Source organism: Cloeon dipterum, chromosome 3 (assembly GCF_949628265.1).
Source record: "Cloeon dipterum chromosome 3, ieCloDipt1.1, whole genome shotgun sequence".
Classification (NCBI taxonomy): domain Eukaryota; kingdom Metazoa; phylum Arthropoda; class Insecta; order Ephemeroptera; family Baetidae; genus Cloeon; species Cloeon dipterum.
Genome location: NC_088788.1, coordinates 1,200,198 through 1,225,600, shown reverse-complemented (window position 1 = coordinate 1,225,600; position 25,403 = coordinate 1,200,198). Strand labels below are relative to the sequence as shown.

At 41.9% G+C, this 25,403-nt stretch overlaps 3 protein-coding genes across 3 annotated transcripts; all 3 read right to left on the bottom strand.

Moving 5' to 3' along the window:
- Nucleotides 1–2,504: 2,504 nt before the first annotated feature.
- Hs3st-A (Heparan sulfate 3-O sulfotransferase-A) lies at nt 2,505–10,597 on the bottom strand. The gene is made up of 6 exons (XM_065487012.1): nt 10,378–10,597; nt 10,139–10,319; nt 8,655–8,759; nt 7,656–8,050; nt 6,948–7,246; nt 2,505–6,342 (listed from the first exon to the last, which is right to left on the bottom strand). Exons 2-6 carry the CDS (start codon nt 10,304–10,306, stop codon nt 6,170–6,172), a joined length of 1,140 nt encoding a protein of 379 aa, XP_065343084.1. The 5' UTR covers nt 10,307–10,319; nt 10,378–10,597; the 3' UTR covers nt 2,505–6,169.
- A 1,531-nt stretch (nt 10,598–12,128) lies between these two features.
- Nucleotides 12,129–14,467, bottom strand: LOC135939180 (uncharacterized). Its single transcript, XM_065483408.1, has 3 exons — nt 14,244–14,467; nt 14,032–14,187; nt 12,129–12,771 (listed from the first exon to the last, which is right to left on the bottom strand). Exons 1-3 carry the CDS (start codon nt 14,332–14,334, stop codon nt 12,236–12,238), a joined length of 783 nt encoding a protein of 260 aa, XP_065339480.1. The 5' UTR covers nt 14,335–14,467; the 3' UTR covers nt 12,129–12,235.
- A 27-nt stretch (nt 14,468–14,494) lies between these two features.
- Synj (synaptojanin) lies at nt 14,495–25,081 on the bottom strand. The gene is made up of 20 exons (XM_065483407.1): nt 24,867–25,081; nt 24,520–24,606; nt 24,195–24,462; nt 23,749–23,913; nt 23,546–23,690; nt 23,316–23,489; nt 21,967–22,218; nt 21,761–21,913; nt 21,474–21,630; nt 21,235–21,417; nt 21,070–21,181; nt 20,832–21,019; nt 20,460–20,605; nt 20,266–20,403; nt 20,039–20,213; nt 19,851–19,984; nt 18,694–18,936; nt 18,452–18,602; nt 18,235–18,398; nt 14,495–17,397 (listed from the first exon to the last, which is right to left on the bottom strand). The coding sequence occupies exons 1-20, from the start codon at nt 24,991–24,993 to the stop codon at nt 16,954–16,956; spliced, it is 3,606 nt and encodes a 1,201-aa protein (XP_065339479.1). The 5' UTR covers nt 24,994–25,081; the 3' UTR covers nt 14,495–16,953.
- Nucleotides 25,082–25,403: the final 322 nt, after the last annotated feature.

Genomic DNA, 25,403 nt, shown 5'->3' with positions numbered 1-25,403 from the left:
TTTATTTTTCGTTTTCAAAAACATCCATCATCTTAAAAACACCGATATTTCTTTGTGGAGAAGGTTCGCTTGTCATGAGTGGGTCTAAACGTAGGGGAACTTCATAAACAAATCTGTAAATAGGAAATGTTTTCATAGAAGTGTTATCGAAACACCTCATATATGCTACTTACTTGAAATCAGTTAACTTCGGAAGAAATGCACACGCACTCTGCATAGCATTAATCAAAGCTTCGGGGATTAAACACATAAAATCGACGTGCAAAGTGTGTAGGTTTTTTAAAATTTGCTCTTCTTGAATCAAAGAGTTGAGTTTCCAAAGATCATTATTCATCTTGAAAACCCTCGCTCCCAAATCGACCTTTTCAAGTTTTGGCGCTGATAAAATTGTGGACAAAACCATGCTTTCTGAATCATGAGTTCCATCAGGAATGTCGCTGCGACTGTACATTAAAAAAATCTCAGTTTAATAAATACAGGGCCAATCTGACACTTACCTTGGAATTTTCCATTCGAAATCGTTTAGCTCCGCAAAAAAATCTATTTTTGATGGTGGCGTTATTAAACGCATGTTGCGAATTGACAATTTTTCAAGTTTCGGACAGTGCTTGCAAATCAATTCCAAATCTATTGTAATCAATTCATGATCGTGTCCCACACAAAGTGATTGCAGCTTTTGTCCATAGTTGATCAAATACTCAATAACTTCGCTGACGCAAGAGTCCAACAATTGAAGCTGTTTAATATTGTCAAATTTTGGCATCACATTCTTTCCCAAACTACCCGCATTCTTAACCTTTAAATTTAACAAGAAAATACTGTATAAAAAGAAGATGTATGTTATGCAGTAGGTGCGAATGTTTAAATTAGGATTATCAATCAAAATTAACCAGAAAGCACCAAAGAGCAAAATATACGTACCATTAGACAAGTGACTTTTGGAAATAAAGTGGGCATTGCTTCAACTTCTTCTGCGCTATACTTTGCCAGGTCCACACAAATATTTCGCAGATTTGAGGCTCCAGAAAAATGCAAGCCCTGATATCTACTGTCAAAACTTCTATAGTAAGTCCAGTTTATTCTTTGGTTCGGATCATATTGAACGACTTCAATGTTTGGAAGATTTTGGGTGCACAAACAACCCAACCAATTATTGTTTTCTTCAGGGCATTCGAAAATCAATTCTTTCAGATTGCGAAAACTGCTCAATACTTCTTCAGGGGCTGCTGGCAGGTTTTCTCCCTTGGAATAGAAACAACCCACATTGATGTACTGCAGTCTTGGAAGATTTTTGCATATTTTAAGCAAATCGTTTAATTGAATGGCATACAACTCGACTTTTAGCCTGTTTAATTTCTGCAATTTCATGAGTGATTGCTCCATTTCTTGATAAAAATTATTATATTGTTTGTGAGTAAAATAGCACAGGTAAAATGAATGGTTTCGTTGCATGATGAGAGTCTCCACTTGCGGAGCCCGAGTTTCTATTTGTTTTAAAAGTTCGACGCACCATTTTGTACCCTAACAACAAACGTTTATGTTTTCACTGTTCGTGTATGACCATGACAATGCGGTTATACCTTCTCTTTTTTTATGTCTTTATACCGGTCAGGACAAAAGGACAAAATGCCGTTCAACTCGATGTAGCGGGTTCTTGGGCTCAGCAGCAAAGGGAAGATCGCATTCAAATTTTCAAACTCCTCTTTCGGTCCCTGTTGTTCCAAACACCTCTTCTTCATTAAAACTTGCAAAATTTGTTCTCGCAAAACGTTAGCTGCAAAATAGTATCTGATGCTGTTCAAATATTAGAATCAAAACGAATGCTCACGCAAACTCTTCAGTTTCTCGAGCTCATCAGGATGTGTTCTGTAAAACGTCAGTTGCTTTGAAATCTCGCGAACAGCGAGTTGCTGCAAACCAAAGTTTTTCCTTCGCAGATTTTGGAGCCGCTTCTTGGTCAGCTGTAACTCATCGTCCTGTACCGCAGACATCTTGGCCAAATTTACAAACTCACACAATTAAAAGAGAGTTCAAAATTGTTCGAACTGATGTGTTCAACTGTCAAGAAATGTGTTATTCAATTTCCTATTAAACGGTTTTCTCTGCTGATGAGCTGGGCCCCATGATTACTCATTTCCGTGAAAAGAAAACATATTAAGTACCCTCACAAAAAAAACAATTACTGGATAATGAAATTTGTTCTAAATACTTGTAGCTGTAAATTACATTTGTATTATATGAGCCATTTATAAGAAAGAGGCTTACACAAACAAAGGCAGTCGTTCAAAGTATGATAATGATGGATTGAAATATATTTTTTGCACCACAATGCTACTTCATCTCGCATAAAACATGATGCGGGATGAAAACTGTGTCACCGAACAGTTATTCAGTGCGCGGGTGCTTTTCTTTTGAACACCTGGGCAACTAAATTAGACAAGAAAATGTTTTAAAAAACGTAAATGCAAAGGGACGCAATTAAAATTCAATGAAACTAGGTAACATGATTTGTACTCTCTCATTAACTTGTGTATTTATTCTGGGTGAGGGAAATAACACAGAAAACATTTTTTGGTCGTTTCCAATTTTATTCGGTGAACAATAATCTTTTTTTATTTCACTCTGCCAACGCATGCAATGAATTACAAAGCCTTCGTTTTTTGTTTCTTCTTAAAACTACGCCCTACGTTCTGAAGTGAATTTCGCTATTATTCAACAGCTCATCTTTTCATTTCCATTCCCACGCGACGGCACACCGAGATTCTAAACGCTAATCTAGGAGTTGCCTAAGATTTCAAGCAAAAATATCTCATTTCATTCTCACCTCTGCTATTATTTGCGTGTTAGTTTTTAAAAATTCTCCCTTTTATTTTCAGCTCCAAGAAAGACGATTTGCTTTTTGTTTGATCATTTTGATATGTTTTGTTCTTCGTTTGGACAGATTTCTGGCGGTAAAACAACTGTTTTTTTTTCTTCCGGCGGCGACATTTAAAACATGATTGTAGTAGAATGTGAGTTTCGTTTGTACCCTCTAAAGCGACTCTTTTAATAATTATCTCTTTCTAAAACGTGTCGTGAGAAGCTTTTTCGCAAAAGCAACTTATTGAACCGCAGGACTGAATTAGTCTCTCATCGTCATTGTGTATTTGGATTTAATAAAAATATAGTCGTGGCTTCGAACTAATTATATTCAACATTATTGGCTAAAGCAGCACTAGAATTTCATTTCTGCAACACTGCCAATCGATTCCAGAGGTTTAAATCAATCAATACCTCGAAAAAAAAACGTTAATTTTGGCGGTTTTTGGTCTGAAAAATCAAAAAGTGCGTCAAGAACGCCTCTGATTGGCTTGTTTGACGAAGTTCGAGACAGCAGCGCCACTGCGACAGTCAGCGGAGGTAGCCAGCAGCCATGTTTCCTTCGATTGAATTTTTGGTATTAAAAAGTACTTGATTTCTCAATGTACGCGCGTGAAATCGAAAGATTCGGCGTCAAAACAGGCGAAGAGGGGGGCGTAACTGAAGGAATGCAATATGGCGGCGCACCACTATGGGCGGCGAGGGCGAGCAGTGAATTCTTCTCCACGCTGCCATATTTTATTCCCTCGGTTACGCCCCCTCTTCAGCCCTATTGCACTGACTGTCGCTGTGCGGCTGCGGCGCTGCCATCTTTATTCTGGATCTAATTTTTTTTAATTAATCTCGAGCCTAAGGAAGTGATTGGCAGTGTCAAAATTAAGTGTAATTTCCAGTGCTGCTTTAACAGACTTGTGTGTATGTGTATCATGTGTGTGTGTATTTTAATATAAACTCTGCTGGCAATTCAACACTTTGTTATTTAAAACTCGCGTTTTGAACTTGGATGTATCTCCATTTTAATGAAATATTTTGGCCTCTTTTTCTCGTGATATGTCTTGAAACATTGGAGGAGTCAAAAATAGCTTTGATATATGCACACTCTGTAAAACACGTGATGATTGAGGTGTACGTGAAGGAAATTCGGTAACGATCGTGCGACATTCAAGCTTGAAACTTCGTGCGAGTAAGAGTTTTAAATCTACTATTTTAAAATATGTATTCCTAATAGGTATATTCCGTCATTCTCCTCGATAACATTCTCCGGCCAACCCTTAAAAACTACCACATGAGAAGGAAATTCGCTAACATCCAGTTTAACAGCAGTTTGCGCGCGGGAGGTAATTTTCAATTACCTAAATCTTGTAACAAAACATTTTTCACCACAACAAAATTTGTGCGTGTCGGTGTAAATTAATCTAAATCTTCGATCTTTTCTTTGAATAATCAGATACCGAGCCGTTATTCACAATCATTGTGATTTTATTGCTTCAAATTTATATAGATGGGAATGAAAGACCCTGTACGGCAATCTCTTGCGTCGCAAATACTACACATAAATTTAGTGCGCAAGAAAATTAAACAATAATCTCATGATGGAAATAGTCCAACTTTCAGTTCTTAAAAAACATTTGTTAAATCAAGTTGAATTTGGTGCGGTAAAAATATCCTAATGTTATATATTGAGGTCATAATTTGCTCTTTTGGAATTCATTTTGCACCTTTTAATCCGTAAAAATGATGTTTTCTAACTGCCATATTGAAAATTTGTCTGGTATCGCGAATTTTGGAGATTTTCTACGGATTTAAACGCTACGAGGTTTTAAAATTGAAATATGGACTCGTAAAAATTCAAAATAGAGCTTCAATTTATAGAAAACTCGCCAAAGAACGTCTTTGACGAAGTTTCTGAGCCCACCAATCGATTCCTGAGGGTCGAATTAGGTAAAGTTGATGTTTTTTCCGTTAAAAAAGTCCAGTTTGACGTGCGAACTTTTTTCCCGCCAAAACAATTTGAACGTATTTGCGATGACTGCGCATGCGTGAGAGCTGGTTTGAGCTCTTGCAAAGAGTACGAATGACTTCTTTGTCACATCCAGCCAGCGCTGACGCATGCGCACTTCTTGCATTCATATTGTTTTGGCGGGGAAAAAGTTCGCACGTCATGCTGGGTGTTTTTAACGGAAAAAACATCCACTTTACCTAATTCGACCCTCAGGAATCGATTGGTGGGCTCAGAATCTTCGTCAAAGATGGTCTTTAAGCATACTAAGGCAGTTTAAAATTCTGAATCTTGCAAACAACAAAAAAACCTGTCATCTTTGGTTTATGGCAGCGAAAAACACCATATTTTTCGGATTCCCCCAAAATGTAGTCTTTAAAACTATTTTAGCCAAAAAGGATCATTAAGAAAAACAGCCTTTTGTAAAATTGAATGCCAATAACTGGTGCCACCCGTTTGAAGGAACTGCAGCTACGATTTGGACGCTCAAGCCAATAGAAAAAACCCGTGGCACCATTTTCTTTTTCATTTCAACCAATTTTTTTAATTTATTAAAACTTGAATCCTGGCGCTAAATACGTACATTTCTAGCCATCTAGCGGTCGCCCTGATTATATTCAAACAGGCACAAAAAATACCTCTGTTTTTTCAAAATGTACCGAAAGCAATCACCGTTTTGACGCCGTTTCAAAAACCCACGTGTCAAAATTTAGAATTTTGCCCCGCATTTTGCAAGCCTTCTCCTTCAACGACAAAATTGGATTTAATTAGCCTACGTTAGTAACTGCTTAACAATTAGTAAAACTCGCGTAATAATACTCCGAGTTGATATGTGTTCATTCAGACTTTGAAATTTCCGAAATTCTTCTTAAATCCTTTGATATGGTAACGATATTCTGCGTGAGAGGATATATTTATATAATATAATTTTAATATGCGTTAAAAGTGCGCGTGCGCGCGCGTTTGTCGCTCGTCGAGCTCGCGCGCCGCGTCTTGATATGTGTTTTTGTTGTATAGTATATAAATTTTTCATTTTCATAAAGCTGCTGTCGTAAAATCGCGTTTTGTTTGTCCGTTCGTCAGTGTCGAGTCGGTGCAGCGGCGCTTTTCGTTCTTTCTTTCTTTCGTTGAGGAACTAACGCGAGGAACTCTCTGATTTTAATCCGCGCCGACGCCGCACCGCCACGAGAATTTTACATTATTTTCCTTAATCGAATTGGCACTTGGTCTCGCCCGCCCGAACTGAAAACCGGTGTGGATGATGATTAAAATCAGCTGAAAGATAAATTCGTTGCTCAATTTTTGCCGCGGCTAAGACTCTGGCCACCCAAAGTCCTCGCCGACCAGCTCGTAAAACTTCTGATTGTGCGAACTGAAGAAGCGGCGCAGTTTCGAGATGACGTCTGGATTCACGTCTGGGTGCTTCCGGCCCTTCGTGTCCTTCAGGCATTTGTCGGCCGACGCGTTCTTGATGCAGTAGAACCCTAAACACGATCGATATTTCGGTTTTTATTCATCCGCAGAAATTCAAGACGAAAGTCATTTTTTCCAATTTTGTGAGGACCAAATCTCGGCATCTAATTGTCAGAATTGAAAAAACTAACCACCGTTCGACACGTCTAGACCTTCCCTAAAGAGCCAAAGGGGTTTGGGGGGTGATCAACCCTCATCCCCCTTCCACCCCGTGCTTTGAAGTTAAGGAAAAATCGTTTTCAGCAAAACTGATTAATTAAATTCAATAAAAATCTACCCCAAAATTCCATCGGCTATCTAAGGGAGGTTGAGAAGAGTCAAATGGTGTTTAGTTTTTGTAATTCTGACAATTAGAACCAGAGATTTGGCGTTTACAAATTGTTGGCAAAAAAATTAAAATTTAATTTTTTGGCAATATTGCGCAAGCTTAATCTGCGGTTCTAATTGTCAGAATTACAAAAACTACCCATCATTCGACTTGTCTCAACCTCCCCTAGACAACCAAAAGGTTTTGGGGGTGACCAACCCTCATCCCCTTCCACCCCATGCATTGCAATAACGATAAAAATCGATTTAAATCAATTAAAAAAAGTGTTTCAAAGTGTTATTCCCTCACCTTTAGTTTTGTTGAAGTAGAAATTCCTGGGTCCGAGTCGAGGTTCGATGTTGAGGAAGGACTCGATCTTTGCCAACTCGGTCGCCGGCCGCGTGATCAGCGTGTCGCCGCTGACGATGAGGATTTGACTGCGCGAGAATGTCTCCAGCCAGATGGACATGAAGTTGTGGTAAATGGAGAGCGCGATCGGCCGGTACGACTCGTTGATGGTGCCGTCGGCCCGCACGGCCAGCTCCTCGAAACTCTGGTCGTGGCTCGGTGACGATGCGTTCGAAGGCACCCGCGTCGGCGTGTGAGATCTGCAAAAAGAAAAATTAACTTTTGACTTTAAAGACCGTTTTGACGAAGATTCTGAGCTCAGCAATCGATTCCTGAGGGTCAAATTAGGTAGAGTGGATGTTTTATCCGGCCAAAAGGTCCAGCGCGACGTGCGAACTTTTTTCCCGCCAAAACAATGTGAATGCGAGAAGTGCGCATGCATCAGATCAGCCAAAGAAGTCATTCGTACAGCTGCGGTCTGTCTGCAAGTATTCAAACCAGCTCTGACGCATGCGCACTTCTCGCATTCATTTGTTTTGGCGGGAAAAAAAGTTCGCACGTCACGCTGCACTTTTTGGCCGTAAAAAACATCCATTTTACCTAATTTGACCCTCAAGAAACGATTGGTGGGCTCAGAAACTTAATCAAAGATGGTCTTAAGTTTAATACCTTAATTGGGTGTAGTCCGAGATGGCCCTGACGACGGGTTCCCTGACGATGAGCAGCAGCTTGATGGAGGCGTTCATGGCGCGGATGCGTTCGCTCGCCTCGGACGTGACGAAGTAGCTGGGACTCTTCTCGATGGTAATCTGCCGCTCGTACGACTCGGGCATCTTGGCGCGGTAGAACTCGAGGCCGCGGCGGTAGTTGTCGTCGCGGTCAAAGAAGTGCACCTCGCCGCTCGCTTTAACTATGCGCGGGTGCAGGTTCAGCATCTCCAGGAGCGCCCGCGTGCCGCACTTGCGCACCCCGATGATCAGCACGTGCGGAAGGCGGCGTTGCGGACGCTCCGACCGCGACCTACCGCCGCCGGAGCCGTCGCCAAAGTCGGTGTTGCGCACCTCCTGGTAATAATTGATTTTTTTATTTTTTTATTGCATATCCTGAGTGTTAGAATTCGTCATGAGGAGCTAAAACCGTTAATTTTTGTGGTTTTTGGTCTGAATTTTTCAAAAAGTGCGCCAAGAACGCCTCTGATTGGCTGTTTGACGAATTTCGAGACAGCAGCGCCACAGCGACAGCCAGCGGAGGTAGCCAGTAGTCAATGTTTCTTTCGATTTTTAATTTGCGTGCGAGAAATCGAAATATTCGGAGTCGAAACAGCTGAAGAGGGGGGCGTAACCGAGGTAATACAATATTGCGGTGCACCACGCCCCTTAAAGTGCACTCTTCAGCTGTTTCGACGCAAAACATTTCGGTTTCACGCACATACATCAAAAAATTTAGTAGCCAAAAGTCGAAAGAAACATCTCTGTTGATCCTAGCTGTCACAGTGGCGCTGCTGTCGTTGCTTCTTAAAAAAGGCGCCAAAATAACGGCTTTATTTTTATTTTCAACCGATTTTCAGCTGTCCTGTCGAACGAATTAGCTTTTTAACCTAATTCTACCCTCTAGGAATCCATTTCAAGTGTCAAAAATGAAATTGCAGCACAACTTTTTAATTAATACCTGAATCAGCCGTTGTTGCTCGTGTTTCTGCAGGGAGGCGTGGATGGACGAGGATCGATCGCCGGAATTAAGGTAGATTGACGTCTCAGACGAGTAAATGAAAACCTGCAATCGTAAGCTGAAATGTAATCACCCTCTTATTGCGCCAGACAAGAGGCGAAATAATGCGCATTTGCTGTGGCTCGCCTGCAAGCTCGCTTACGCAACCCGTCTGGTCGGCGTGCAGCGCCGGTTGCCTAACGTGACTCGTTTCGTTTCAAGAGCAAGGTGAGTCAATGTGTAGGCAGGCAGACTGTTGCATAAATTGGCAGCCAATCCGCTCTTTACTGCGCGTCGCAACTTTCAACGCGGAAAATCAATAGCTCGATTCTTCAGCTGAATTAATATTTGAACGAGGTTTTCACACAATCCTTTCAATTTTCTAGCAATTAATCTCATGATTATAAATAAAAAATGGACTTTGAACCTTGCAGAAATTATTACAGATTAAATCACATACATAAATCCATTAATAATAATTTTTTAACCCTTTGAACATTTTTTTTAAATTACGGGTTTTGCAGTTTTTTTCGGAATTGAAAAAGATGATAATATCTCGAGTTCTCATGAAGCTAGAGCATTAAATTTTGTGCCAAAAGATGCCTAGTTAAACAGTCAACATTTTAAAATCTAAATCAGTTAATTAATTTTGAAATTTATAAACTTGCGTGTTTTTTATTAAATTATTTATTTTTAAATATCTCCAATTCGACTCTTTGGAAGCCTTAAGGGCGCTCAGGAAACACCCTGATATGCCCAGAAGGATTCTAAAATGCCAAAATCAGGTTGTTATATATTTACAAACTGCGGCTTAGCCCGGTAATTGGCGAATCGACCGTTAGATGGCACATCAGGTTGATGGAAATGTAACAAAATACGCGGGAATTAAATTATTAGGTCGGCACGCCCCTTTTTCGACGCTTCTGATTGGTCGACTGGATTGGCCTGAATTATTTCGACGCCATTATGACTTCTGACCGGCGGGAAACCAACACAGATCGCAATCCGGACCACGGTGGGAATTACGACTGCGCAGAAGGTTTTGATTATGGTCACGCATGCGCAGTGATGCGTTTCAGACTCCCAGTAAGATTTAGAAACGATCTGAACATACTGCGCATGCTTACAATGCGCACAAATTTACTGCGCAGCATCTAAAGTTGACTGATTTAACTGTTAAAAAGTTTAACCCCAGATTTTGCCTCTCAGTAAGATAAATATAAATTTTTAATAAATTAAAAATTTATTTATTTCTTACTGCGATTAAATTTCCGCTTGAAATTGCGATTGCAATCGCACACTGGTCATAATTTATGCGTCGAGTGCAAGCAACCGCAGGAGAAACGCATGCCGTGTGGCTTTGGAAGCCCCGGCGTGACCCAGTTTCGCAGGAAGAAAGTGTGTCGCGTGTCGGCGGTGGATATCTGACTCATTTTCCAACTCACTTGCGTTTGTGCGGAGCAGAGCGTGTGCAGCGCCAGGACCAACGACACGACGGACAGGACGAAAACGGCCAACGCCAGCTTGGCCCTGGTGGGCCGGAAGTTTTTGTAGATGATCTCATTGGTGTTGGCACAAATCGAGATGGCCGAGAAGTCTTCCAGCTCGGGCATTATTTCGCCGCGGCTAAATTACAAATTATAAAATTTAAAGCCAAAAAACGAATAAAAATCAGGGTACTCACGCGTCGGGCGAGGGTCGGTTGCGTGCGTGTGGCGCAGGGAGTGCGTGCGTCTCACGGAGCCCGGGGCGCGTGGCCGCCTGTGTGGCCGCGGTCTCACATGCTCTGTCGAGCGGCCGCCGCGCGTCCAGTGCGTCCGGGAGCGCTCACATGCCCCCGCGAGCCACTCGCTTGTGCCCTGGCTGTGCAATGGGGTGCGTGCCGTTGCCCAGCTACTGCATGCCTGTCTCGACGACCCAGACATCGCCCACGCATCGAATCGCCCAGGGAAAATCCAGCGATTGCGGTAAATATGGATTTTCCAATGAATTATTTCGAGAGGAAATAAATAAAAAAAATTAAATAAGAAGGTGATTCATCACGAGGGGAATTCTCGTGAATTGTTCTGATTTTGGGGGATTTTTGATTTATTTGAGTTTTTCCGGCATCGATGCTGATTCATTCGGGCCTCTCGCAGCGCCGCTAGAAAATCAATAGAATGCAGCACGCGCGGCAGTGACGGCCAGTGAGGTCGGCCGGTTCGAGTGGCGCACGCAGCCCTTCATTGATGGAAACGTAGCGGCGGAGTACGAGTAGGCGCACTCGCTTCTAATTATACACGTACTGCCTCTTTTTCAAATGAACTTGACTCTTATTAATGTTCTGATTGCATGAATCAAGCCCCTTCATGACTAAAAACGTAATTTTCGTGGAAAAATTGTTAGTTCTCCTAATTAAATTCGCTTAAAGCGAATTGATGCAAGACAACAAATAAAATTAATTTAAATTCTTGATTAAAAATCCCAAAGAAGAGGAACAGAAAATTAATTTATTTATTTTTTCTATTTCTAAAATAAAAAATTGACTGGAGAAAAAGAGATTCTTTGTTTTTAATCTTTAAAGGGTAAAAGGGGGTAGTTTTGGGTGTTTTTTTTATTAATTTATGAGAGTTGTGATTGGTAAGAAATTTTGCTGAAAGTGATTTTTAGCGTTATTGCAATGCATGGGGTGCAAGGGGATGAGGGTTGATCACCCTCAAATTCATTTGGCTATCTAGGGGAGGTTGAGACGAGTCGAACGGTGGGCAGTTTTTACAATTCTGACTGTTAGAACCCCAGATTAACCCTCTCCAATATTAATAAAAAATTAATTTTTTTAAATTTTGCCAACAATTTGTAATTGCCAGATCTGGCGTTCTAATCGTCACAATTAAAAAAACTAAACACCATTCGACTTATCTTAACCTCCCTTAGATATCCGATGGCGTTTGGGGTTATTTGGGGTGTATTTTAATTAATTTGCGATTACTGAAATTTGCGGAAAATGATTTTTATCGCTACTTCAATGAATTATGTGGAAGGGGAATGAGGGTTGATCACCCCCAAAAATCATTGGCTATCTAGGAGAGGTTTAGAGGAGTTGATTGGTGGGTAGTTTTTACAATTCTGACAATTAGAACACCAGATTAAGCGTTCGCAATATTACCAAAAAATTAAATTTTTAATTTTTCGCCAAAATTTTTTAATCGCTAAATTCCGGGTTCAGAATGTTAGAATTTTTCCCAGAAAATTAATTAATTAAATTCCGGAATGTTTCAGATACACTTTTTCATGAAAATTTTCTAAATATATATTTTTTAAATTATGTAAGACGCTTGAATTAGAAAACGAAGTGTTTTTTTTTTATTTTCTTAACTTCTCATCATTTAAAAAATCTAATTTTCGACCATCAGATGCTCATCTTTTTATCCACTAAAAAGACTGCATCTAAAAATTAGAACATTTTATTTCACATGCTAAATAATTGTGACAGCAGAGACACTACTCAACCATTTTTAAAATTAAAATAATTTATTTATTTTATTGAAACAAGCCAAAAGTTATCACTTTGCGAGTTTCCCGAGAGTATTAGTGTTCTTTTTCTCGAGGCCGACGGACGAGTAGAGTTCGTTCATGTGGATGATCTGGTGCAGCGCCTGCTTGTACTTTCGGACCACGACAACCAGAGCCACGATCAGCGCCGCGGCGATGACGGCCACGAAGATGAGCAGCACGACCAGCACAATCGGCTTCGAACACTTCTCTTGCGGCGCTTTGAAGCGGTTACTGCTTCCGCTTTCTCCGTTATTTCTGTCTGGATACCGGGTCGTCCGCGTCGTCGTCGTTCGCGTCGTCGGCCTCTGGTTGAAATTGTCCTGGTAGTTGTTATTGCCGAATGAGCCGACAGGGTTGAACTCCGGATTCGGGTTGAAGTGTCCGTGTCCGCCCTCTGCTCCTCCAGCGAAGTAGCCGGGACGCGAGGCTTGGTTCTGGTTGTTGTTGCCGCCGTTGCCGCCATTCCCGCCAAACTGGATTTTGCCCTCGCGGTTTGCCTCGGCTTTGGTGTCCGCGCTCGTGTCGTTCTTCACAGCAGGAGTTTCTAGCATAAAAATATAAATTAAAATCGAATATCAGTTATTTATTGGAATTCCCAATCTAACAAGGGGAAATTATGAGGTTTTTTGCAACAATTCGTGGAAGTGTTTGATAAACAATTTACCAGAATTTAAAAAAAATAGAAGTAATAATTTCGCATCGATTTACCCTGGGTTTTTTATAATTCGACTTTTTCGAAATTTAGGCCGAAAAAAAATCGTAATAATTCGAAAAATGGTCCGATTTTGGAAAATCAAACACGAACGGATGCTCCTCACCGAGGGGCATCCATTGGTGCTATAATCATTACCCTCCGGCCCATAGGGCCCCGGAAATAAAAGTTACTAATTAAAAATCTCTGAAAAATCATAAAAAAACCGGCTTAGAAGCGGATTTCAGGTCGGGGTACCCTGAAAAAGGTCGTTAGGGTATCACAGGTCAAAGCCCCGTTTAAGACCTGTCTGATAAGGGGTCGTGGTCAACGATCGGACGAATAGTCGAATTTTAACAAAAATAAAACAAATTTAAGAAAATTTCAACTTATTTGAAAAATTGGCAGAAAAAATTCGTAAAAATTCGAAATATGATTTAAAATTTGAAAAACCGCACAGTGGCGAACGCGCCTCACTAAGGGGCATCGATTGGTACAAAAAATCGGCGCCGTTTGGCTTATGGGGCTCCGCCTGGGCCCCGAAAACAAAATTTTTAAATGTCACAAATCACGTTTTTTCGACTTGAAAAATTAGTAACTTGGCTCCTCTGGGTCGTAAAGTGAAAAACTAAAGTTTTTCAGAGTCTCCGTAAAATTCTACATTTGTTTTATTCAATTGCAGCCCCCGTCCGCCCCCAAAATATGCGATTGTGGCTGCATTTTACTTAATTTCGCATTGAAACACGTTGATTGCTTGGGTTTTTGAGGCGAAATTCAAGGTTTTGGCAATTTTTTCACACGGGAAGTTAGGGAAGCGGGTGGTCGGATATAAAAAAAACTTGTCATATTTAGAATCTGCTCGCAGTAAGACGAGTCGAATGATATTTTACAGTTTTTACAAATTGACAATTTAACGCAGAAATGTAAGGGCTTGTGCTAGAGTCTGAATTTTGTCATAAAATAAAACACTTTCAATTTTAAACTTCCTGGTAAGTGTCATTCAACTTTTATCCAGCTTTCCGGATTTGAATTGATCTTTGATCCGAACCAAAATATTCAAGACAGGTCATTAATGCTGCGAACTGATGATTAATTCAATATTTTTCTAATTACCACCATTTTGAACTTCTTTTGGACACTGAACAATTTCTCCGAGGGACTGGCTGCAGTATAGATCCTTTTTCAGCGACTCGCAGTAACATCTATAGAGTAGGACACCTTTTTGACAAGTAAACCTTTCCGGACACGCTTGTGGAAAGTTCGGAAGAGCTGTTTAAATTAGAAGTTAGCAAAATATTCCGTGAATGATTATGATTAAAGCCTACCCTGCGGTTGTCGAGCATTGTTTCTAAGACAGTCAATTTGCTGGGATAAAAAAATCAGCGCGACAGCAACGATTGCTTTCGAGCCAAACATTTCTGCGGTACTAAAAAGCCTGACACAAGCTCAACAAGCGGAGGCTTTTGTGGTTAGGAAGTTGACGCACTCTGGCGCGATAAAATTCTCTCCCTGCTGGGAAGTTTCTTAATTTCGAGGGAATAAAATATTACGTGAAAGGAAATGAGACGAAAAATGATTAAATTTTGCGCATCTCGCGATATATACGTGATTTATTTTGCTGCATGTGTGTTGTATCCGAGATAAATAAGTTCGCTTGTACACTTGTTGCAACTCGTCGCCACATCCACGTCAACAACAACATTAACATTTTATATTTTTTTGTCATTCTTGCTTGCTTTACTTAACGATTAGAGTCTTCGCTTTTACAACAGAATAATTTATTCAACTTGTCCGTAGGCCAAACCTAAATGCCGAGAGGAATGCAAAGGAGAATTGAGCAAATCATGATTATTGCGTCACAAAATAAATTAATAATGTCAAATTTCGACACGGCCTACGCTACGCCATTATTCGTCCACCCACACAAAATATAGTTATATATTTATGGTACTTTTGTCCGTTACGTGTGAGAGTGATTATTCATATACATTTACATGATATATCTGAATTAATTTTTTCGTAATAACAGTTACATCTTTGGTCGTTGAGATGAGATTATAGACACGTCATCTGCACGCTTGATTATTCAAAATCGATCGAGACAATCAACTCAAACAAGAAGCCAACAACAGCAACAACAACAAACTAATAATCGGAGATTAATTAATTAATTAATTAATTAACCATTCGCTAAAAAAGGCGACAAAATATCACAATAGAGGCTAGGTAGGAATGCCAAAGTAACGCGTTCTCATTATTCTGCTAGAGGAAATTCGAATTTAGCAAACCCTTCTAGAATATATTTTTATATAACTCCGTTGAACACACTAGATTTTCCCTTGGAAAAGAGAGAGAGGCTGATCGAGCATTATACATTGTGTATTATATAATTTTTTTACACTCAAGTTAGGAGATTTAGGTTGCATCTCACTGGCACATCCCGACAACCATATTACGAATTTTCAATTTTATTTTATTTATTTCTTCAATTGACTAAAATAGCGCCCAGCAGTACAACTAACAATAAATTAAATTCGATTCTTTCCAGCAGACGACTATAATATAGACAAAAAGCATAACAAACGCAATGAATAAAAACTATTCAGGCGCGCAATGGGAATTCCCATCCAATCAAATCTCATAATTTTGAATGGTTTTGTAGATTTAAAATCTACAAAATTAACACCTGTAGTGTCCTAAAAGAGTCTAAAAAAAGTCAGCAAATGAATTTTTCCTTCCATAACAACCAAATTCCTTTGGTAATTCACTTATAATTCTGTTGAAAATGTGCTTAATGCCAATTGTTTGGTCTCTGCTTGCAGCTAAAGGTATTATCTTTCGATTTTCAATCACAAAAAGCCTAAAAAGTTGATTTAAATCACGCAAATTGGAGAAAGTAGCAAGAATTCTTTGCTTGAAGAATTCTCGACGCTGATTGGCTGGCGCAAAACGCACGTAAGCATCTCCCACGCAATTTACATCACATCATGCAACCACGGGAGTGTCCAGCCAATCAGCGTCGAGGATTTTTGAGCAAATAATTCTTGCTGATGAGTTGATCTATAAATTTAGAATCGCAGAAAAGTGTAAAAATCTGATTACAAACCTGAAAATTGGAGAAAGACGCAAGAATTCTTTGCTCACAGAAAACTCGACGCTGATTGGCTGCACGCAACGCGCATGTCAACAGCTGCTGCGGTTGCCTAGCAACGGCACTAAAGTGCGCGGGAGCTGCTTACGTGCGGGTTGCGTCAACCAATCAGCGTCAAGGATTTCTCAAGTATAAAGAATTCTTGCTGGTTTTTCCGATTTCCAGCCGTGTTTTCAATCGCATTTTAATCAACTTTTTAAGCGTTTCTACGATTTTAAATCAATAGACTGATTCTTTAGACCAAACATTTTGGTTCTTATGGAAGCAATATGGCGATCAACGACTTTTTCGAGTCTCCTCTTTGTGAATACAGAAAAAAATAGTAAAAGCAAAGCAAATGGACAAAAAGTTCTTAAAAAGGAAAAATTATAAGCAATCTGCCTGGCGAGAAAAAAGTACGAGAAAAAACATTTTGGAATGTTTCTAAAAATATTAAAATTTAGAGAAACGGAAATAACATTTTGAATGAAATTTAACAGTCCAGATGCACAGTCATTAATGTTTTAACCTGCCCTGGAATAAATTAAATTAATTCACCTTTATTACGAAAGCCGATATACTTCCTTTGTGATTTTGGACTCAATCTTACTCTTTAAATGATTTCATTTGAAGTGCAGAAAACCAAAATCCGGTTCAGCCAATCGCCGTAGAAACAAGAAAAATATTTTTTGAGATAAAAAATATTTCCCGACGTTTATACGGTGATTGGCTGGACTGATTTTTATTTTCAACACATCAAAAAATTCATTTGAGTTTTAAACCACTGGTGAATTGATTTTTGATACAAATAATCAAATTTTGGTTCAACTAAAAACCGCTTGGGAAAGAAAATAAAATTGACCGGAAGAAGTCTGCTGAGGAATCAAAAAAATTGACTCTGGCATTCAGCTTGGCCTCGGAGGCTGGCGCGCCGGAATGGGGGGCGGCGCCCCGGTCGGGAACTGCACGTTGCCCACCCTGACGGGAATGGGAGGCGGGCGGCCGGGAATGGGCGGCCCCGCGGGCGCCTTGGCCGCCGGGGGCGGTTGCGCAGGCCGCGAGGGCAACTGGGGCGGCGCCATGCTCGGGGGCGGACCCACGTCCTCCACCGAGTCGAGTCTCGGGGGCGGTGGAGGCGGTCTGGACGCCACGAGGGGGGCAGCGATCGGTGGTTCTGCGATCTCTTCGTACACCGCCTCCGGCTGCATTGGCTCAGGAAGCGGAGGGCTCTTCTCGACCACGGGGGTCACCTCTGGAGGGGACTCTGCTGGCGCGGGGGCGGCGGCGGCGGCAGCAGGGCTTGGCGCGGGCGGCACCTGTGGCTTGAAGTTGACGCTGATCACCCCAGCCTGAAAAGATAGATAAAATTCCGACATTTTTAGCTAAAATGAGGTATTTTCATTATGATCTTAAAAAGAATATAAAAAAGTCTCGAATGCCTTTTTCCTTTCTTAAGAAACCATATTAAACGCCTCTGGTAAATCGCTTACCATAATTATGATAATTCTACTTCTCATGAGCATAACTAACCGATTCATTAGGGTCTACTTGCAGCTAAAGAGGTGATCGATCGATTTATAATCGTTAAATCGCATTAAAATTTGATGAAATTACAAATGGAAACACGCAATCGCAATAATTCTTTGCTCAAAAAATCCTCGACGCTGATTGGCTGGACGCTCCCGTGGTTGCATGATGTGCTGTAAATTGCGCGGCAGCTGCTAACACGCATGTTGCGTCGGCCAATCAGCGTCGAGGATTCTTCAAGCAAAGAATGATTGCTGAAATCTTTGATTTTCGCGTTTTCATTCGCATCTAAATCAACTATTATTCGCGAATTTTAAGACGCAAGAATTCTTAGTTAGAAGAATCCTCGGCTCTGATTGGTTGAACGCAACGCGCATGTCCGCAGATTCGACAGTAAAAGCTAGCAACAGCTCACTAAGAATTTTCAATCGCGCGATAGCTTAACATGCGGGTTGCGTGCAGCCAACCAGCGTTGAGAACTTTTAAAGCAAAGAAGTCTCGATACAGGTTTATCCGATTTTCGTGATTTCATGTTCTCAGTCGCATTTATTTGTATCAAATTTTTAAGCGTTTCTGCAATTATAAATCAATTCAGACCGACAGAATGATAATAGATTTACCAAGAGCATTTAAAGAGGATTTAAAATAAGTCTCCCTACCTTTGGCATTGTCTTCCTGATCATTTGCGGCGAAGGTTGCGGCGACTTTGGTAGCGGAGGCCGAGAAGGTGGCGCCATCGGCCTGTTCGGAGGCGCGCACCTTGGCTCCTCCGGCTCCGTTGGCGACGTGTCCACCAACCCGGCCAGTTCAGAAACTTCCAGATCTGTTTAAAATTTAAAATAAAATCTCAAGCTTTTAGCGTTCTAATAATATTACCTTGCGAAAGATCCGTGATGTCGGTGAGGCCAGAAATGGGCTCCATGTCGCACAAGGGCTGCGTGTTGTTGCTGCACAGGGCGGTCTCTAATTGCGAAAGCTGCAGCCAGTCTGGCGTTTTCAAGTTGAGCTGCACTCGGTGACCGCACAACTGAAATCAGATAATTAATTTTTTTAGTTGCGAGATATTACGATAGTTTTTTTTTGTTCTTCAAATGATAAAAATAAAATTGCTTTTTTACCGAAAGGCGTCCCCGATTTGCGGCTGCCAGGGCGCATTCGCCCTCCCTGAATGTGACCCACATGGTTTCCTCGACGAACCGAACCAGGATGACCTCGCCGACCTGGGAAAGCTCTTGCAACAGCTCCATCATGAATTCGTCTGTGAAGAGCGAGACAGCCTCGTTTTCGTCTTTCACGTCCTCGACTCGCACCACAACAGTGGCGTCTGGTGGACCTTGCTGCTGGAGAACGTTCAGCAAAACCTGAAACCGAAAAACATACGTGATTTAAAATATTTACTAGTGGCTTGGACCATTCGGGCCGATAGATGGGCGCTTCGCGCCAGCTCTTCGGGCAAATGTTCATTGAGGCGGCGAAAAGACTCAAATAAAAGCGACGGCGCCGGCAAAAACACAAAAAAATCCTCAAGTCGCGTGACCTGAGAAAGGTCGGTGACGGGAAAGGATGAAATAACACGTTGATTATCGCCAAAAGTGCTCGAAAGTACTGAAAAAGCATTAAAAATCGGCCTAGAAGAGGATCTCAGGTCGGGGTACCCTGATAAAGGTCGTTAGGGTAGCCCATGTCAAAGCCCGGTCCAAGACCTGTCTGATGAGGGGTCGTAGTTGATGATCAGACGAATAGCCAAATTTAAATAAAAATATAACCATTTTTAGAAAATTTCGACCTTTTCGAAAATTCAGCCGATAAAAATTATTTAAAATTCGAAAAATGGTCTGATTTTTAAAAACCGCACACGGGCGAACGTGTCTCACCAAGGGGCGTCGATTGGTACTTGAATTGGCGCCATCCAGCCCATAGGGCCCCACCTGGGCCCCGAAAATAAATGTTTGAAATGTCACAAAATCGCGTTTTTTCGACTTAAAAAATTTCTAACTCTGCTCCCATGGGTCGCAAAGTAAAAAACCAAAATTTAACAGACTCGCCGTGAAATTTTGCGTTTCTTACGTTTAGTTGCTTCCTCCGCCGGCCCCCAAAATATGCGATAATTACACGGAAAGATAGGGAACGGGCTCGATCGAGGGGCCGGATTTGTAAATTTTTAGCTCAGAGGACAATTTGGTATCCCACGCCTCACGCCTGCCCTGAACTCGCAAAAAGTGCTCTGCTGTTGTTTTACTAAATTAAAAGTGTTAAAAAATAATGCTTGACAAACCTGGTGCCTGCGACTTTCGTCCACTTTGAGAACCTCGACGTCGATGATGGCAATCACTGGTCTGTGATCGCTTTGCTTCAACTCCGCGCGGCCATAATGAGCCAAAACTCCAGGATTCCAATCCTTAACCAGGGCTGCAGCGAAAATAGGCTAAATTATCTAGCTTTTCACGCCAGTGGGACGCCTACCATCGTCCGCAATTTGTTTCCTGCGCTTCCACAAGATTCGATCGGTCCAGGCGGGTGCTCTGGCCTTCTCACTCGTATCAAAGTCGTCGGAAAATACATCGTATTTGTATGTGGGCGGGAACTCGACGTCTCCCTCGATGTAGTTCTTGAAACAGTTGCCTTCTGCTTGAGCTTTCTGGACGTCGAATAAAAATTAGATATATTTTATTTGAAAATTAAAAACGCACCTTGAGCTGATCACAAAGCAGGATTTGTTGGAGATCTCCTTTCTTGACCAACTCCTTAATTTCATCCTTGTCCATGTCGATGCGGTAATTAAAATCTCCGCACCAAAACACGTAATCATGCGAATTCAAACTGCGACCCTGCGTCAAAACCAGGCAGTTAGAATTTTAGTGAGAGGCATTTGAAGCACACAAACCATGGGAAAGGCGATTTTTCTGGTGATTTCGGCGTAGTCGGCGTTCCGCTCGTTCACCTGAGACTGGCCGGCGGCAAAGTGCGCGCACACGAAGCACATCGACGTGTTGAAAAGCACAAACCGAATCGCAACACCACCCTTGTTGCCTTTAAAATAAATTTATAAAAATTAAAAACAGTTAAAATGTGGATGTTTCCATGAGAGATTTGATATCGTCGGCAATTTTCAAGTTATTTTCGTCTGCTGAAACTCCAGGGTTAGAATGACACCCCGAACAACCCACCAAAAAATCGACTGGATCAAATCTCTCCAGGAAACAGCCTGATTAAATTAAAATGTAATTCGAAACCAAAAGAAAATAAAGAGTCATACCTGTTGCTCCTCCAAGACCAGTTTTAACCGAGTCAACCGCGACGTCTCTGAGGTACGGCGCCAGTTCGGGTCTGACGAACAGATAGAGACAAACACCGACCAGCTGGACGTAGGTCACAAGTGCGTATTTGTGATCTCTGGACAGCACTTTCAGCAGTTCCTCCGCCCACAGCTTTGCATTTTCAGTGCTGCAGAAATTAATTGAACAAAAAGTCCCAAACAAAAATCATTTAATTACCTGGCGGCCATGATGTTGCTCGCGTTCAAATCGACGATTTCCTCAAATCCAATGGCGAATATGTCCGAAGACTTCAGCGAAATGTCATCTGGATGAGACAAATCGACCATTGCTGCGATAAAAAAATTAATTATTCCTCTCAAAATGCAATTAGGCTCGAAATACAATTTGATCTGGCGATTTTCTGCGCATCCAGCAGCCAGTCCGCGAGCGAGACGTCCTTGTAGGCGACGCTGCGGAAGTGTTTGCCTCCGTTGACGTTGTACGTGCCGACCGAAATGCGCAGACTAGTGGGACTAGAGTACTCGTAGTACCTTTTACACATCTCCCGCAACACTGGCGTCGGAGCTGCAAAGCAAAATATGAGTGTATTAAAATTATTATTTAGAGTAAAAGCATTTTACCATGAAGGAGGACTTGCGGAAGAAGGATTCTGGCCCGATCGGCCAGTTCGCTGTTTAGATTCGAGCCGACCAGCAGGATGTCGATGGCCTCTTGTTTGCTGTTGTCCAAAAGGTTGTTTTGGATTGTTCTGGCCGCTGAGCGCGCTCCGTCCATTAACTAGTATTAAAAAACCGAGTTTTCATTTTTTTATAATTTAATTGTTAGAAATTCCAGCCTAATTTCAAATTTTTTCCGTCTAGGTAGGTTTAAATCAACTTTTGGAATTCGTTATTAATTCAAGCCTCACCTTTGAGCCACCCTGGATGGCTCCAGTGCCAGCATAAATCTTGCTGACTTCGTTGCCGTTGTTGATCCACATCTGCCTGAAAACCTCCTCAAACCGGGACACAATCTGCTGCTTCTCCATCAGATTTAAAAAGCCCAATTGCTTGTTCAGATTCTGCGGGAGAAAATTTTAATTTAAATTTTAAAATCTCGCCTTTATTCACTAACCTCCAGACCCAAAAAGGTCTGCACGCAGTTGGTCCTGTCCAGGCAATCGAGGCAGTTGGTGCGGACCGTGCCTCTTTGGATGCTGTGCACCTGATCAGCCCTTGCGCAGAAAATGCCAAAGGCGTCAAAGTGCCGTCGCATTTTGTTCATCAGCCTGGACAGTTTTTGCGTGTTGCCGCCTTTACACTCTTGGTGATAGTCGAAGATCAGGTGCGGCACTTCCCTGTGCTCCCCGCATGCTCTGTGGTGCGCCTGAAAAAAATCAATAGCAAAATAAGATTAATGTAAATAAATTTTATAAAGGACAAGTGGCTAGCGCTGTCCGTCGGAGAAAGTGTCAGTCGAGGCGGCAAAATTGGCCAAAAGATTCAAATATAAGCGACGGCGCCGGTAAAACCACAGGTCGCGCGACCTGAGGAAGGTCAATGAAAGGTTAGGATGAAAAATCGCGGCCGAGTATCGCTAAATGTGCTTGGAAGTACTACAAAGTATTAAAATCCGGTTCGGGAGCGCATCTCAGGTCGCGGTGTACCCTGAAAAAGGTCATTAGGAAACCGCAGGTCAAAGCCCCGCCTGAGACCTATCCAATGTGTGTTCGTAGCCGACGATCGGACGAACGGCTGAATTTTAAGAAAAATAAAACCATTTTCGGCTGGGAACATCACGCGTCGTGAAGCCGAAAAACCGAAAAAAATGAATTTTAATTTTTCTATGGGAGCTAAAAATCTAAAAATCGGTTTCCAGAACGGCGGCGGTCCTTTGCATGTGATGAAGTCAGTAAAACCATTTAATTCAGCTATATTTGGGGAAAAAACGTGATTTTTCTATTTTCCATGGGGAAAAGTGTGAAAATCGCGTAATTTAGAGTTCAAAATATACCTCCTCCTAGGATTTTGATCAGATCGGCTCGTATTTGGTATTAAAATAATCCAAGATAAATTTTGCGTCAACTGTGGAGGCAGTGTTTTTGAATTTTTGCCCTGGACCGGAATTTATTTTAGAGAATTTTGACTTTTTTGAAACATCGGATGAAAAAAATTCGCAAAAATTCAAAAAATAGTCCAATTTTGGAAAACCCAGGCATGAGCGGACGCGCCGCTCCAAGGGGAATCGATTCGTACAAAAATCGGAACCATCCGGCCCATAGGGCTCCACCTGGGCCCCGAAAACAAAAGTTTGAAATGTCATAAATCGCGTTTTTAGACTCTAAAAATTAATAACTTGGCTCCTATGGGTCGTAGGGTAAAAAACCAAAGTTCTTTAGAATTGCCGTGATATTCCGCGTTTTTTAGGCCCATTATTTGCCACTAGTAGAGAAGGATAAATTTAAAAAAATCATTTCAACTCACTTGAAACAACTGGCTGAGTGTGGCTTCGCCTTCCTTGGATCCAACCATGCTTGTGCCAAGCAAATTGACAATGACTTGGTGTCCATAACGCTCCTTCATATTCTGCATGTGCCTCTCGAATGCTGGACAGGACACGTCGAAGCCCCGGGACATTTTAACTTTGTGGGATCCGACCTAAAATCGCAGTCAGATAATTTCCGTCTGAATTAATTAATTTATTTCAAGTTCACCTGCACTCCAGGTTGCTCCCAGAAAAGCGGCACAGAGCCTCTCGTCTGCAAGAAAGAGGTCACCTCCTGGTCCAGGTAAATCACCTGCTCAGTCTCGACAAAGTTGGCAACGAAGCCATCGTCGTTGGTGCCCCGAACGTTGAATCTTAAGTAATTTGGTTGTTAAGAGCAGTGTTTTTTTAATTTTTTAGGAAAGAGCAGACCTTGTGCCGGCCCTTTCACAGCTGAGACGGGAGATGATGGCCACGGCGGCCTTCCTGTGTCCCACGTAGACAGTCCTGATCTCGATGCTGCCGGCCATCGCTTTCAGCAGCCACTGGCTGCAGTTTACGCCAAATCGCATCATGTGCACGTGCAGCATTCGATTCCTGACAATTGAAATATTATTGTAAATTTGAAAAATGTGTATTATTGCATGCCGGAACTACCCTGACGCCAGGGTTACAATTTAAATTAGTTTTAATGGTCTCAGAGATGCAAAAAAAATCCAATTTCTAATTTTTCAAATTTCACCAGTCTTAAAAAGACTAAAAAATCAGGTTATTATGACACTCCTACGAAATTACAACAAAATACAAAAAAACTGGAAGGACCAAAATTATTTTACGACTTTTACGTAAAATATATTTTTTTATCGAAATTTTAGTACCAGAAGAATCGGTTGTCTGTCTGGTTGGAATTTTTCTTGCGTTGGGCGCAGAGGGTGAGGTCGATTGGCTCGACGGACGAGGACCAGCTGAAGTAAAATGTGCCCGAGTTGAGCAGCTTGCGCACTTCCGTGATTCGCTCCTCGTCCTGCTGCTGTCCGCTGAGGCTCACGAAGGTGGTGGCCGTCACCCTGAACACCTCCGAGTCGCACAGTTTGCCGATGGACACGCAGCCTGTCACCATCACCAGGTACAGAACCTGCCTGTCGCCTGAGGTCAAACGTTTAATAAAAGTAAATATATAAAAATTTGCAGGAAAATACACACCGGCATTTATTTGGAGAACTCCTAGACATCCGTAGGCGTCCAAAACCTTTGTGTACTGACGTTTAACTGATTCTGTCTCTTGCTGGGCTGAAATTTTGTGAGAAATAAATAAATACCTGAAAATTAAATCAGTTTTTATTCGGGAATAAATTATTATGATAATCTGTTTACGAATTTCTTTATTATTATTTTAAATATTAAAAACACTTCAGTTCCCACGGAACCTTGTCTTTTTTGCCTTTGACCTTAGGCGCAGAAAAACACAAAGGGGTGGAATCGGGGGCGGATCACAAATCGGGGCACGAAAGGGCGGCTTTCTTTCTTTTTTTCTTTGTTTATTTACTCACACAGCACGGCCACTGCTTGCGACTCGAGCAGAAGGGTGTCGTCCTTGCCTCGCTGCTCGACCAGCACGCTGTAAGGGTTGGGAGGGTTGATTTTCTCGAAGACCCGAAACCCCTTGCCCATCGCCATGGCGGCTGACCCGAGATCGCTGCTTTTCCTGCCTCTTCTGCTGTCAAACTTGTAAAATTCAAAAGGAGACACGCCTCACTGCCCAGATGTTCGGCCAGCAAGCCAAGACAGACTGCCAAGATGGCGGCCGCACTCGTCCTCGATTCATTCCCGTGCTTTGGATAATAGGGTCGGCACTTCCACCAGAGGCGCTGCGAGCACCGGCCTTCTCATTGGCTGGCGAACGCGGGAAGGGAAATTCGCAGGTAAAGCCCGCACGTACTGTTCCAAATCAAACACAAATAATGGGCACAGATAAAAGATGAAGCGGATAAAACTAACAAAGAATCTCTTTTAGGATTCTAATTTTTGGGTGAGCTATTGAATTCGTGTGGCCGTTTCTGTTGGAAAAAACGTACAGTGGTGGAAAT

What these genes read in the sequence shown, in the direction of transcription:
- Hs3st-A (XM_065487012.1), bottom strand. Translation starts at nt 10,306, where the DNA reads ATGCCCGAGCTGGAAGACTTCTCGGCCATCTCGATTTGTGCCAACACC. An exon ending in AGCAACAACGGCTGATTCAG is followed by an intron (nt 8,051 to 8,654) that starts GTATTAATTAAA and finishes AATTATTACCAG; the next exon opens with GAGGTGCGCAACACCGACTT. An exon ending in CTACTTCAACAAAACTAAAG is followed by an intron (nt 6,343 to 6,947) that starts GTGAGGGAATAA and finishes GATCGTGTTTAG; the next exon opens with GGTTCTACTGCATCAAGAAC.
- LOC135939180 (XM_065483408.1), bottom strand. Translation starts at nt 14,334, where the DNA reads ATGTTTGGCTCGAAAGCAATCGTTGCTGTCGCGCTGATTTTTTTATCC. An exon ending in CAATGCTCGACAACCGCAGG is followed by an intron (nt 14,188 to 14,243) that starts GTAGGCTTTAAT and finishes TAATTTAAACAG; the next exon opens with CTCTTCCGAACTTTCCACAA. An exon ending in AAAAGAAGTTCAAAATGGTG is followed by an intron (nt 12,772 to 14,031) that starts GTAATTAGAAAA and finishes TTTTTATGCTAG; the next exon opens with AAACTCCTGCTGTGAAGAAC.
- Synj (XM_065483407.1), bottom strand. Translation starts at nt 24,993, where the DNA reads ATGGCGATGGGCAAGGGGTTTCGGGTCTTCGAGAAAATCAACCCTCCC. An exon ending in GAAAAATCGCCTTTCCCATG is followed by an intron (nt 20,404 to 20,459) that starts GTTTGTGTGCTT and finishes GTTTTGACGCAG; the next exon opens with GGTCGCAGTTTGAATTCGCA. An exon ending in CAAATCGGGGACGCCTTTCG is followed by an intron (nt 18,603 to 18,693) that starts GTAAAAAAGCAA and finishes ATCTGATTTCAG; the next exon opens with TTGTGCGGTCACCGAGTGCA.